Genomic DNA, 12,692 nt, shown 5'->3' on the forward strand with positions numbered 1-12,692 from the left:
AGAGCCCGACGCGGGGCTCGAACCCACCGACCACGAGATCATGATCTGAGCTAAAGTAGGATGCTTAACCGACTGATCCACCCAGGTGCCCCTGTAACTCTTAATTCAAGAAAATTATTTAGAATGATTGAATCTATAACTGAGAGAAGACAGTTCAACCTTGATACATCCAATATTGTGACACATGAAGTCTTTTTTTTAAGATTTTTAAAAGTAACCTCTACACCTAATGTGGGGCTGAGACTCACAACCCCAAGATCAAGGGTCACATGCTCTAACAACTGAACCAACCAGGTGCCCCAGGAAGTCTTGAGTAAGTAAAAAACTCACTGTGTGGGGTGCCTGGGTGGCTCAGTAAGTTGGGCATCTGACTTGGGCTCAGGTCTTGAGGTTCGTGAGTTCGAGCCCCATGTCAGGCTCTGTGCAGACAGCTCAGAGCCCGGAGCCTACTTCGGATTCTGTGTCTCTCTCTCTCTCTCTCTCTCTCTGCCCCCTCCCCCGCTCATTCTCATTCTCTCTCTCTCTCTCGCAAAAATGAACTAATAAATAAATAAATAAATAAGTAAGTAAGTAAATAGTTATGCACGCTTTCATATGTTCACTCACAACTCTGGTTCCAATGACATTATTTTTATATAAGATTATGTTACTTGGCCACAATTTCTTCTATTTCCCATGGAGATTTTTGGAACTTAGCCTCCACAGTGGGAGAATGCTAAAGGTCTATTAAAATGGAGTAACTGAGGGGTGCCTGGGTGGCTCAGTCAATTAAGCGTCTTTTGGCTCAGGTCATGATCTCGAGGTTCATGAGTTCAAACCCCACGTTGGGCTCTGTGCTGACAGCTCAGAGCCTGGAGCCTGCCTCTGATTCTGTGTCTCCCTCTCTCCCTCTGCCCCCTCCCCCGCTCATTCTCATTCTCTCTCTCTCTCAAAAATAAATAAACATTAAAAAAAAATTCACTGTGTTTCCAGAGGAGTTGGAAGGTAAATTAGAAATCAGGATGTATTTTCTATGGAATTAAGCTATTCTCATTTGTGAAAAACTAATAGTGAAATGTTCAGTCTGTATTTTAATTTTAGTATTAACAAATGTTAGTTTTCTGTATGTCAAACTGTTATGGTTCAAATGATGAAGTGTTTTTAGCAGCTAAAATAAAGTCACCAGAGTAAGAAAAATGTTTCAAATATCAGTTTATCACTTGCATATTAACAACAATAAAAATAAGAATTTTCTGACAAAAGAATTTTAGTTCTAAAGTATTTGGACAGCTATCACTGAAATTTTCATTTTGACATAAGATGCAGCAGGATACGGAAGACACCAAAACAAAGCACAAAAGTTATATTAAAAATTATATTCTTCTTTACTTGGCTCATTACTAATCACATTTTCTGTAACTAATTGCAGTAGCTTACTAAGCTCCTGCATTAACAATCCAGGTTTATGCCACAAATACCTGTATTAAATAAACTTTAGGGTAATAATGCTCTATCCACATTAAAAAAAAAATCAGTAGCAATTATAAAACAGGTCAACAGGTAGTCGTGCATCTAAATCTGGTGTAATATTAAAAAATAGAGAAATCTATCTGTTCTTATGTTTTAGGGAACATCAAGAGGACTCAATTGTACAGAATTCTCCCCATCTATACTTCTTCCATCCTTGGCAATGACCCTGGGTTTTCTAGTGCCAAGTCCTACACCCATCGCAGGCTACTCAAAGATAGGCTACTTGCTCTCTTCCCCAGTAAGGTGGCAGGCATAGGCCACTGTCACTCTTTCTCTGTCTCCTTCCTCTGCCCTTCTACAACTACAGCCTATCATCAAGTATTCTTTTTAAAACAATGTTATTTTCTATCCAAATTTCTAAACCATAGTCCATCCTCCATCTCTACATAAAACTATGTCAAGGCATGTTTAAACTGACAATTACTACAGTGTAACATTACTAATACAAAAAAGGCAAATAGCCATAACTGAATACAAAAATTATGCAAATGTCGACTTGAGTGAAATCACTATTTTGAACTCCAAGATGTTTAATATAAACTTTTATAAAACTAATTATGAAACACAAAGACAATAGAAATATAAGTTATTTATTAATCAATCCACTTACAAAGCAGGTGGCTTAATGCAAGCTTATTGACATCTTCACATATGATCCATGGGAACATGTCTTCCACATACAGACAGTGACGTTACTGACTGATGCATTTGCAATCTGGGGCATATTAAGCATATTTAGACAAATAAAATTAGGCTATCCTGTATATGAAAGTATCTTGATAATATGCATCCTGAAGTGGATTAAAACTTTCTCCAAAGGAGAAATGTTAGTACGTTAACTTAACTTTATATTCTATATTATGCAGTAAATCTTAACTATAGAAATTAAAATTTTTAAATCAGTGATCGACTCTTGGTAATGTATGAAGTGGGCGTCTAAAACCAGAGCAACAGTAGGTTTGTGCCTCACAGTATCTGCAGATTTACTGTTTTCAAGTTTAAAGAGAAATAAAACAAGAGACATGTAGATTCAGCTGACTTTATTTATCTTTAAACTAATAAAATCCCTTAAAAGTGATCCTGGGACCTTTAGAAGTTCTATGAATGCATAGATACCTGCCAATGACTGCAATTCTAACTCCTGACTGAATGTGTTTATTACAAAATCAATGTTAAGCAGATATCATTACTGTAACGTGCTTAGCAGAAGACTGAACAAAATTCTACATGTCTTCTTCAATTTCCCTAAAATTTTGTTAAATCTGCAAGTATGTACAATCCAGCTAATTGAAATTAATATTTAGTGTTCATCAGAGCTGTTTCACAGCAGCAAAAACTGAATCAGGGAAATAAAGTTCTAAATGATGTAGGAAAAAGATAAATACAATCAGAACAGCAGTCTATATGTATGATATCAATATTCAACTCTATCTGCGTTGTGCTGAAAGGAAAAGGATACACCAAGAACATGTCTATTGATCACTCTGGTGATGTGAATACCACCTGCATCTGATTGAATATGGTTTGTATTCTGTTCCCAGTATTAAGGATGGTATTTAACTCAGAACTCCATATTGTAAATATACAGCAGCCATTTTGTCCTAATTAAGGAATGTCTTAATACACAATATTATCATTTTCTAGAGGATCTTTATACATTAAACTAAAGCACATGATTGATTAAATTAAAGGTTAGTAATGGATAAAAAAAATTCATAATTCTCAAGACCTGGTACTATGTAAAAAACAAAAAGACCACAAAATTCTACTTACTAAAGCAGCTAATCTTGCCTGCAAGTTTAGGGTCACAAGCCCATAATATGTGCAAAGAAATGCAATACAAGGAACCATGCAAAAATACAGTAAAATGATACAGGAAAAATGTCAAACCTAGAAAAAAAAAGCTTTTATAAATACATCAAACTCAACTGTATACATAAACTGTAGGTCTAGCATTAGTTGTACCATATAGCAGAGCCGCACTCTAAGTTCAAGGCTTCCAAATCTGCGCAGGTAAGTCACGCCATCTTTGGTTGACTGCAGTACCAGGAGGATGGGAATGAGAGGGAGGGCAAGAGTTCTGAGACATGGTGTCAACTTTCACTTGGCAGCTGGGCCTCAATGTCCACTCTGCATATGGGGCACTTCTTATTGGTGATCAACCACTGGTCAACACACACTTGGTGGAAAAGGTGCATACAGGGAAGGCGCCTATTATAGGCAAACAAAACAAAAAGCAAAAATTGCAAAAGTGAATTTCCTGACAACTACACGTAGCATTTATTTTCAAATAATGATAACATGTAATAATCCATGAGTGTTTTGTAGTTAGCAGGCATCTTCCCCTTTTGTAAAAAACAAACAAACAAACAAACACACAACACTTACACAGCCTCTCTAACAAGTTACACCTATATTAACACTTTGGACAATATAATGTATAAATGACCACAATAATTAACTGTCACAACTATGAAATCAAATTATATGTAATCTTTACAATTTTAAGAACAATTACACTGGCAATTATTCTGATTTGGTTTCTATACGTGAACTGCCAACACAGAGGTTGGCAGTATGTTCCCTGTTACATAATACTGCAAATATATTTTTAATATCAAATCACTGCATTTATACGACACTTTAAAAATGTACTGCATTTAATTTTCTCTCAAAAACGTTAGAACTCATGTTGTAAATATAGCATGACATACTAATTAAGGAATGTCTTAATATGCAAATATCATTTTCTACCTAGATGATCTTTATACCTTAAACTTGAGTACCTCACTGAATAAAGGCTAATAATATTGTTTTCATGGGATAATTGTTATATCCACTTAATACTATGCTACTCCTTTAGAGGTAGGTTAATCTGTTTTGTAATATATTTGCATTATCAAACCATGTTGTATACTTTGAAATTAATACATTATATGTCAATCATATCTCAATTAAAAAATTAGTGGAAAAAATAAAAGTAGGTTAAGAAGTTAAGTGTACTACGCTAAGTTATCAATTAGAAACTGAGAAATAAAGCTTCCAGGCAATACAGGATAATATTAAATCTAAGTGAACAGTGAGATAAAAGTTACTGACTTAAAAGTGTCCATGTATACTTCCATCCACTGTTAAAAGAGTTGTCATACATTTTCAGACTTCCTAATATTTTATAAAATTAGTAGCTAAAAAGAAGCGTTCCAATTACTGCTTGAACAGGATTGTCAGTGCTGTGAAAACAACTGCCTTCCATATTTATAAACCTTCATTGGAAATCCAGTGTTCTAAAATATCCTTACATGTGGTATGGTAGCCAATTGTTCATAATATTTTTTCTGTCTCTGCCAACTAAAGAAATATGATAAAGTTATCCTTATAAATTAGGGCAACAATATCATCATACAGTTCTGTTATATATGTTTCAGAACTTGTTTCATATGGCATTATGTTACGTTAGAAAAAAACACAATAGGAATAAAACAATTACTCAAGAGATTATAAAAAGAAAATGCCTAAAATTAACAATGGGTTAGCACAGTAACATTTCTAAACTGTGCAGCTGCAAAAAGAGAATTGTCCTATAAGCTGAGGGGAAATTTTAGGGCAAACCTAATTTACAAAAGATGCTGTAAGACAAACTGCATGCAGCTAATCTGGACTGCCCTCTTTAAGATTTGGAGAATACATTAATTTACCTGCTTTAGCCTCCAAAGCCTCCAAATTCTCCTTTCTGCAAGATTTACAGAAGACAATTTGACCACAAAATTTCCCTGGCCAAATCCTGGTGTGCTGTGTATTTCCCATTCCCATCCCTTTGTTGGTCATACAGAGACTCTCATCTTTCTATTCTTCCACTCACTAGAAGGGAATTCTACACTTCAGATACTGATAACAGGATATGCAAGCAGTAATCTTTATTTGGTTTCTCGTCTACTTTCAAATCAAATCTCTCGTACAGTTCTGACAACACATTTTTAGATAATTAATGTCTAGTTACCTCACATCTTCACCTTCCTCTAAAATAGACAAACAGATAGTACATTTTTCCTCTGTGTCTTCCTCAGTCCCTTCTTCCCCATCTTGTTTGCAGTGCAGTTTCCTCTGTGAGAACCAATCAGTTGTTACCTTATTAGTAGAGATGACATTATTGAACAACTGAGTAAAGTCTGTGTTTATTTGAAAAACAAAAACAAAACAAAACCACACATTCACACCCACAACTTATTTCCCAGGTACAGCTGTCACGAATGGATGAATTAAGTGACTACCACCACCTGTTCTTTTAAGACCTTTAAATAGCATGAAAAGCAAAATCAAATGTAACAGAAACTCATTAGTTTGAATTCACTAGTTTCTATTATTTGTAATCCACAATTAGGAGGACATACAACATGAACTCTATTTTTGTCCCATCATGAATACAGTTAAATGAACTTTATCTTACTAATGAATGGTTCAAATAATATCCAAATAAATTATTGCTAATTATACTCATTAGCTTACATAGTTGAAAGGACTTAAATTTAATGGTAACACCTCACTAATACTCCTGGAAAACAGACAAAAACTACAAAGGCAGCAATTTTCATACTTTATTATTCTCTGTATATCACAGGACATTATTGCTTGTTGAAAGAAACTTATTTAATATGTCTGCACTTTAACTTCTAGATAGACTACTACATAAGGAGGGTAGAATATAAAAAATGTGTATCAATTAAATGTGCACATAAGTGACAGGCTCAATAATGGTATTGCCATATGATGAAGTTTTGTATAAGCTCTTAAAAAAGAATATGAGTGACTTGTGAGGGCTGAAAGAGAAGGAAAAGAAAATGTGCAAAACTGTGTGCATACCATCCACTTTGTGTTATTTCTGAAGGAGAAAGGAAAAACACATACATATGCACGTTATTGCAAATGCATACAAATATCTGGAACATTACCTAAGAAATCCTTAACTATGATTTTTCTTCTGGGAAGGAAGACTGGAGACAGCAGGGTAAGAAACTTCAAGTGTATATTTTTAGGCTTTCAATTAAAAAAATGTTTTTTCTTTAATGTTTATTTTTGAAAGAGAGAGAGAGAGAGAGAGAGAGAGAGAGGGAGGGAGGGAGGAGAGGGAGAAAACAAGTGGGGGAGGGCAGAGAGAGAGAGGGAGATACAGAATCCAAAGCAGGCTCCAGGCTCTGAGCTGTCCACACAGAGGGCAATGCAGGGCTCAAACTCCCAAACCGCCAGACCATGATCTGAGCCGAACTCAGACGCTTAACCGACTGAACCACCCAGGTGCCCCAGGCTTTCAATTTTTTAAAAAACTATGTATGTGTTGTTTTGGTAATAAATAATAGGGTTGCTAGATTCCACAATCTCCAAAAAGGTCCATAATATTAAACTGTATGCATTTCAATAATAATATAGACACTTCATAGAATAAATTCTTACCTTTTTGTATTTATGTGGATATGTACATCTTTCAATTGTCCCCTGGGATGCACCACGATTCACATTTCCTAATCTTTCTTCCAAATGAATCAGTTCCTGAAGGTAAGGGACAATTAGTATTAAAAACCAGGATGATTATTTCTTGAACAGCACTGTCAATATTGTAAAAGCAATGAAGTCCCATATTTATAAACCTGCAATATAAATACAGTGTTCAAAAAGCCATATATGGTAAGGCAAATCGTCTGTAATTCTTTTCTCAGCCAATTGAAGTGGTATGGCAAAGTTATCTTTACGGATTAGGGCAACATATTACTACAAGGTACTGTATGAGTCAGTTAAGTATGAATGCCAGAAGAAGATGAAATCATTGTAGTAAAATAGGGAAACAAATGAAACAATAGTTTACTGACTCCAACTTCCAAAGTGACATGAAGAAACAAAACAAAATTTCAAATATATTCAAATAATTTGTTTTTCCTGAAAATTCAAACAAGATAGTTAGCTACAAACCAAATTACTTGGGTTTTTTTCCTCCAATAATGTTTCTCTAAAAATGAGCTTAGTCAAAAGCAGTAAGTTTCCCCCACCCCAAATTTAATAGTATAGCTCTTTATCTGACATTTATATTTATTTAATTAATAAATACCTATACTCTTTTATATTAGGTATTTTCATTTATTCATCTTTAACTTTTGGGTACTTTTTGATACCAAGATAAATATCGCTTATAAATCTTTCTGTGATAACTCCCAGAAGTAGTATCAACAATTCAGATCCCCAGCCACCATGGCAATCCTATTCAACTGTGAATACTAAGAATACATACATCATATATTCTCTCTCTACATTAAAGAGAGTACTAAAGATACCGTTGCAAATTATCTCATTAATTTTATTACACACCTCAAAATTTCCCCTGAAAGGACCTCTGAATGATGTTCCATCCAATCCTGATGAAATGTAACGAATATGAGGGTAGCCTGCCATGTCAGGAACCTATTTTAATAGAAGAGATAGGCTAAATCAAGTTAAGAGTAGGCTCAAGTTTTAACACACTAAATAATTGAGACACAATTCTCTCCATTCGGCTAGTCACAAAATTGAACTTCAGTAAGTATATATAACTGCAAGTTTGCGCTCTGTAAAAGGATTAAGTTCCTCTTCAAATATAATCTCGTAAGGTAACACTTAAAATACAATAAAAACACAAACAAAACAAGAATAGCTGTTCCATGATAACAAATTGTTTTAATAAATTGTTTTATTTTGCACAAAGACTCCTAAATAGAAAATACCCAAAGTTAAGACTGCTGCTCTTAGTAGCCTAAAAACATAAAGACTAAAACCTTCGTAAAATTTTGTCACTTTCAGAGAACTTTATTAAATCATAGTAAGAAATCAAAATGCACAAAATTTTCCAATGAAACTTATTTCCCTTACTCTAACTTCCTAACGGCAATAGGTACCCTACTCCTTTTTTTGTTTGGTTCTGTTAGTGAAAGTTATTTTTTTTAATGTTTTATTTTATTTTTGAAAGAGAGAGAGAGAGAGAGAGTACAGAGAAAGGCAAAGGGAGAGAGGGGGACAAAGGATCCAAAGTGGGCTCTATGCTGACAGCAGCAAGCCCAATGTGGGGCTCGAACTTACAAACCATGAGACCATAACCTGAGCCAAAGTCAGACCTCAACCAACTGAGCCCACCCAGGTGCCCCTGTTAATCAAAGTTTTAATAGTGTTTTCTGATTCTTCTGTTAGGTGTACTCAATCCTCATTATTCATGGATCCCTTGTGAATTTGCCTATTTGATAAAATTTATTTGTAACTCCAAAATTAATACCCATGCTCTCTCAATCATTTGTGGACATGCACAGCAGCAAAAAACTCGAGTTGTCCCGTTTCCATCTAGGGTAGAACAAGGCTCTGCCTGTTTCTTTCAGCTCTTATACTATAAACATGGATCTTTTTTGCGGTCTATTTAGTGCCGTGCTTTCCACATTTTTGTGCTTTTTACTGGTGACTTTGCTGTTCAAAATGGCCACAAGCATAATGCTTAAATGCTGACTAGTGCAAGAAGGCTTCAATATGCCTTACGGACAAAACGAGCGTAGATAAGCTTCATTCAGGCATGAGTTTTGCTGGCCCATGAGCTCAATGTTAACAACTCAATAATATATAATATAATAATAATAATGGTATCAGGACACCTGATACTTTGATGTCCAAAATGGACATCAAAACAAGATTATATATTGACTGGCTGTTGTTAGCAGATCAACACTGTGACCAGATGCTTGCAGTAACCTAAACTTGCATTTACCACAAGAAAAATGGCTCTATAGTTGTTACTTCCTCAGTGTTTGCACAACTTTACAGAATGTAACTACCGTGCTTAACAAGAGTAGACTGGGGCGCCTGGGTGGCTCAATTGGGTAATTGTCCGACTTCGGCTCAGGTCATGATCTCGCACTTTGGGAGTTCGAGACCCATGTCGGGCTCTGTGCTGACAGCTCAGAGCCTGGAGCCGGTTTCAGACTCTGACTCTTGCTCTCTCAAAAATAAATAAACATTTAAAAAGTTAAAAAAAAAAAAAAAAAGAGTAGACTGTATTAGGAAAGGGAGATTCTAGGACAGAGTACTGTTCTTCCATCTTTATGTTTTTTTAAGTTTACTCATTTATTTTGAGAGAGAAAGATAGAGAGTACGATGAGGGGGAGGAGCGGCAGAGAGAGAGACACAGAGAGAGAGAAAATCCCTAGCAGGTTCCGTGCTGTCAGCTCAGAGTCCGACATGGGGCTCAATCTCACCAACCGCAAGATTATGACCTGAGCCAAAATCAACAGCTGGACGTTCAAATGACTGAGCCACTGAGGGGCCCCAATTCTTTCAATCTTTATAAAATCTCCAATATTATTTTTTAGTGAGCTTCCACTGAATCACAACATGCTTTTAGCAAGTTTATAGCTTTAAAAGACAATTCATACATGGTAAAGAATTTAAAATAAGCAATAACTTTTAACCGTCAAATAGATTATTTAAATATCTGCAACTTTCCTTATGATCAAAATCAATACTACTCACCTCTCGGCAGATAACCCAACCTCCTACACATCTCCAAGGAAAATAAAAAATCAGAAAGGAACTCCTGCCCCTCAAATTACTTAAACCTGCTCTTACCCTATACCCCTCCCTTAGTCTCCTTTGTTCCTGAGTCCCAGTTTCTTGGTGGGGGGGGGGGGGGGGGCAGCTGTAGCTGTTATTGTTGAGTGACCCCCATGCCTAAGATCTTTAAATACCAACTTACTCAGAGTTCCTTGTGCTTATGTTGTTTGACAGCTCTTTATATGCTATAACCACTGTAAAGTACTACTCCCAACTCCAAAGTCTAAATCGCAGGTATGATAGAGCATCCTGGAAACCATTCCTGCAGTGTCTTTACCCTCACAAAACAAAACAGCTCCCTAGTCTATACCACTTTTATAACCAGTAGGTATCATGAATAGCAAATTCAATCTATCTTTGCTGAACTTGTTCTGTAGAACTCAAATTGGTACTGACAAGATCTGAGTCTGTTCAAATCAGAGAATTAGTAAAGTCCTTCTGCAGATCAGAAAATAAAGAATGAATGCATCATAACCGAACCATTAGCAGTTATGACAAAATAAAGCATATGTCCTAGTGACAGTGGAAAGACTGTCATCTTGGTATAAAAGAAAAATCTTGGTCATTTTTTATGTTAAGAAGAGTACATTTCACAATGCAAATACAAATACAGATTTCAATATATCTAGTTTTTATGGCACAATTTCAGTCTAATAATTCTCAAATTCTATTAAAACACCGATATCAATTCAGAATATTTTTAAAAATTTCCAACAAAATATTTAACTTTTCTTAGAAAAGAATACTTTTAGAAGGAGAATAGGTGAGAATTCTGATATTTTCCTCCTTTACCATTAAAGGAAGAGCTCCTAGTTGTAAGTGGTGAAGTCGAGGTGGCGCATGGTAATGGGCCAAGTGAGGGTGCAGCGCTCCAGGCGTGTAAGTGGCCGCAGTCACTCCAGCTTCAATCCCCAGCTCCCTGACGAAGGAGGAGAACACTTTAACGTTTAGCCATCTTTAGAGTGTCTTGATTATCAACAGAAACGGGGGAGCGTGTTTGCATTTTTTAGAGTAATCTAAAGTTTCTTAACTGACACAGCTGAGAAAAAGATAATTTACCCCCAACACTTAACTATTCAGCAATTAAAACTCAAAAATTCAGTTCTGTGACTATGAGAAGCAAAGCATTTGTACTCAGTTTCACATCCTACAAAGGAAGGAAATATTCAATGAATTACCCTTAAGGTTCCTTCCAATCTAAAAGTCTGATTCTACTTGAGGACCATACAAAATATAGGGTTTAGTTTTCTGGTTTATATGAATGTTACAGATGCTCCCAGGACTTGTGTTTGTTGGACAATGTCTCTGGGTTACTGTCAACAGGAAAATTAGAAGAACCAACATTTCTATACCTTTTAAAGCAAGGTCAAACAAAATTCTAGAAAGAGTAAAATTGGTAAATGCCAAATTTTCATTTATTGTTTCTCATTTTATGTTTTGCCTCAAACGTCATTGTGGACCAAGATCTCAATGACTGCCTACAGACAATGGATTCAGAAAGAAAAATTAATGCAAATCTGCTTCCATTTCTCTAAAAAAGACCACACTCCTAGGAGGATGCAGGCTCCATTTCCCTTGTCAATAAGCAGGGGTTGGTGGTGGTAAAGCAGATCTGAGTACAAAGGTGGTGGTGAGGGGGGTGGATAAGGAAGTTGTGAGAGTAAGATCCATTTAGGGAGTTAACTTTAATGGCAGATACTTCCGAAAAACAATTAACAAAAAAGCTCTACTCTCATTTGACATGGTTCTCTGACCCAGAACTCAAGTTCCTCTTTCCACTCCAAGTTTCTATAACTTGCCCAGAGACAGTGCCTCACAGCTAAGCTAGAATTCAGCCTCTCCACATCACCATTCTGTATGACATTCCACTACAAAGCACCTGTTCTGATAGTTTTACCACAGGCTCCTGAGCGTAACTTTGAAATAAACATGATACTGACCAGGCAGATCTCTCTGGAGCCTGTCGAGGATGTGAGGACATAGTCTGAGGCACATGAATATGATGCCCATGACCATAGTTTGGGTGCATCCTATGTGGATGGGGTGGGGGCCGTTCATGTGCCCGCCTGGAAACACAGAACACAAAAAGACCACTGGAAATAATTGAATAATTGGTTATTTCTTAATGTAGAAAAAAAAAAATCTAGTATTATTACAAACATCTATGAATCAGTCATAAATTTACTTCTATAACAATATATTATAAAAATATAAAATAATCTATTAATAAATCAAGACACCCTAACCCCACAAATCTCAATGCTCATTTATTACAATGTCTCCAATTCAAATATCCTCCAAGGAAAAATTTTAACATTATCTTGTATGCTTTCCCTACAGCAGATATTTTACACAGAGTAACAGGAAATGAGTAGAAACAGAATTTTAAAAATTAAACACCCTAGCAAATGCTGCAGGCACAAAATAAGGGAGGAAAATGGAAACTTTTATTTTGCTTTGCTTTTATACTGTAATGACATTTACCCATTTTAATGACTAAAACTTACTTTAAGAGAAAAAACTTTTAACCTTGTGCACTGTTTTCAAACACATACAAATACATGTTAACACATCTG

At 35.7% G+C, this 12,692-nt stretch overlaps 1 protein-coding gene across 8 annotated transcripts in view; it reads right to left on the reverse strand.

Annotated features, from left to right (window-relative positions):
- Positions 1–2,078: 2,078 nt before the first annotated feature.
- The window catches only part of RNF111 (ring finger protein 111), a 126,695-nt gene continuing 116,081 nt past the window's right edge, over positions 2,079–12,692 (reverse strand). For 5 of the 8 annotated variants that reach the window (XM_078448658.2, XM_078448654.2, XM_078448656.1 and 2 more), the window contains exons 9-14: positions 12,057–12,209; positions 10,909–11,035; positions 7,861–7,953; positions 6,955–7,050; positions 5,507–5,634; positions 2,079–3,720 (exon numbers count right to left, since the gene is read on the reverse strand). In XM_078448658.2, coding sequence (XP_078304784.1) covers positions 3,603–3,720; positions 5,507–5,634; positions 6,955–7,050; positions 7,861–7,953; positions 10,909–11,035; positions 12,057–12,209 — 715 coding nt within the window. In that variant the 3' untranslated portion in view covers positions 2,079–3,602. The remainder of the gene's footprint in view (positions 3,721–5,506; positions 5,635–6,954; positions 7,051–7,860; positions 7,954–10,908; positions 11,036–12,056; positions 12,210–12,692) is intronic. The other 3 variants (XM_078448661.2, XM_078448660.2, XM_078448659.2) reach the window with 3 other exon arrangements.

This window comes from Panthera onca, chromosome B3 (assembly GCF_046562875.1).
Source record: "Panthera onca isolate mPanOnc1 chromosome B3, mPanOnc1 haplotype 2, whole genome shotgun sequence".
Classification (NCBI taxonomy): Eukaryota; Metazoa; Chordata; class Mammalia; order Carnivora; family Felidae; genus Panthera; species Panthera onca.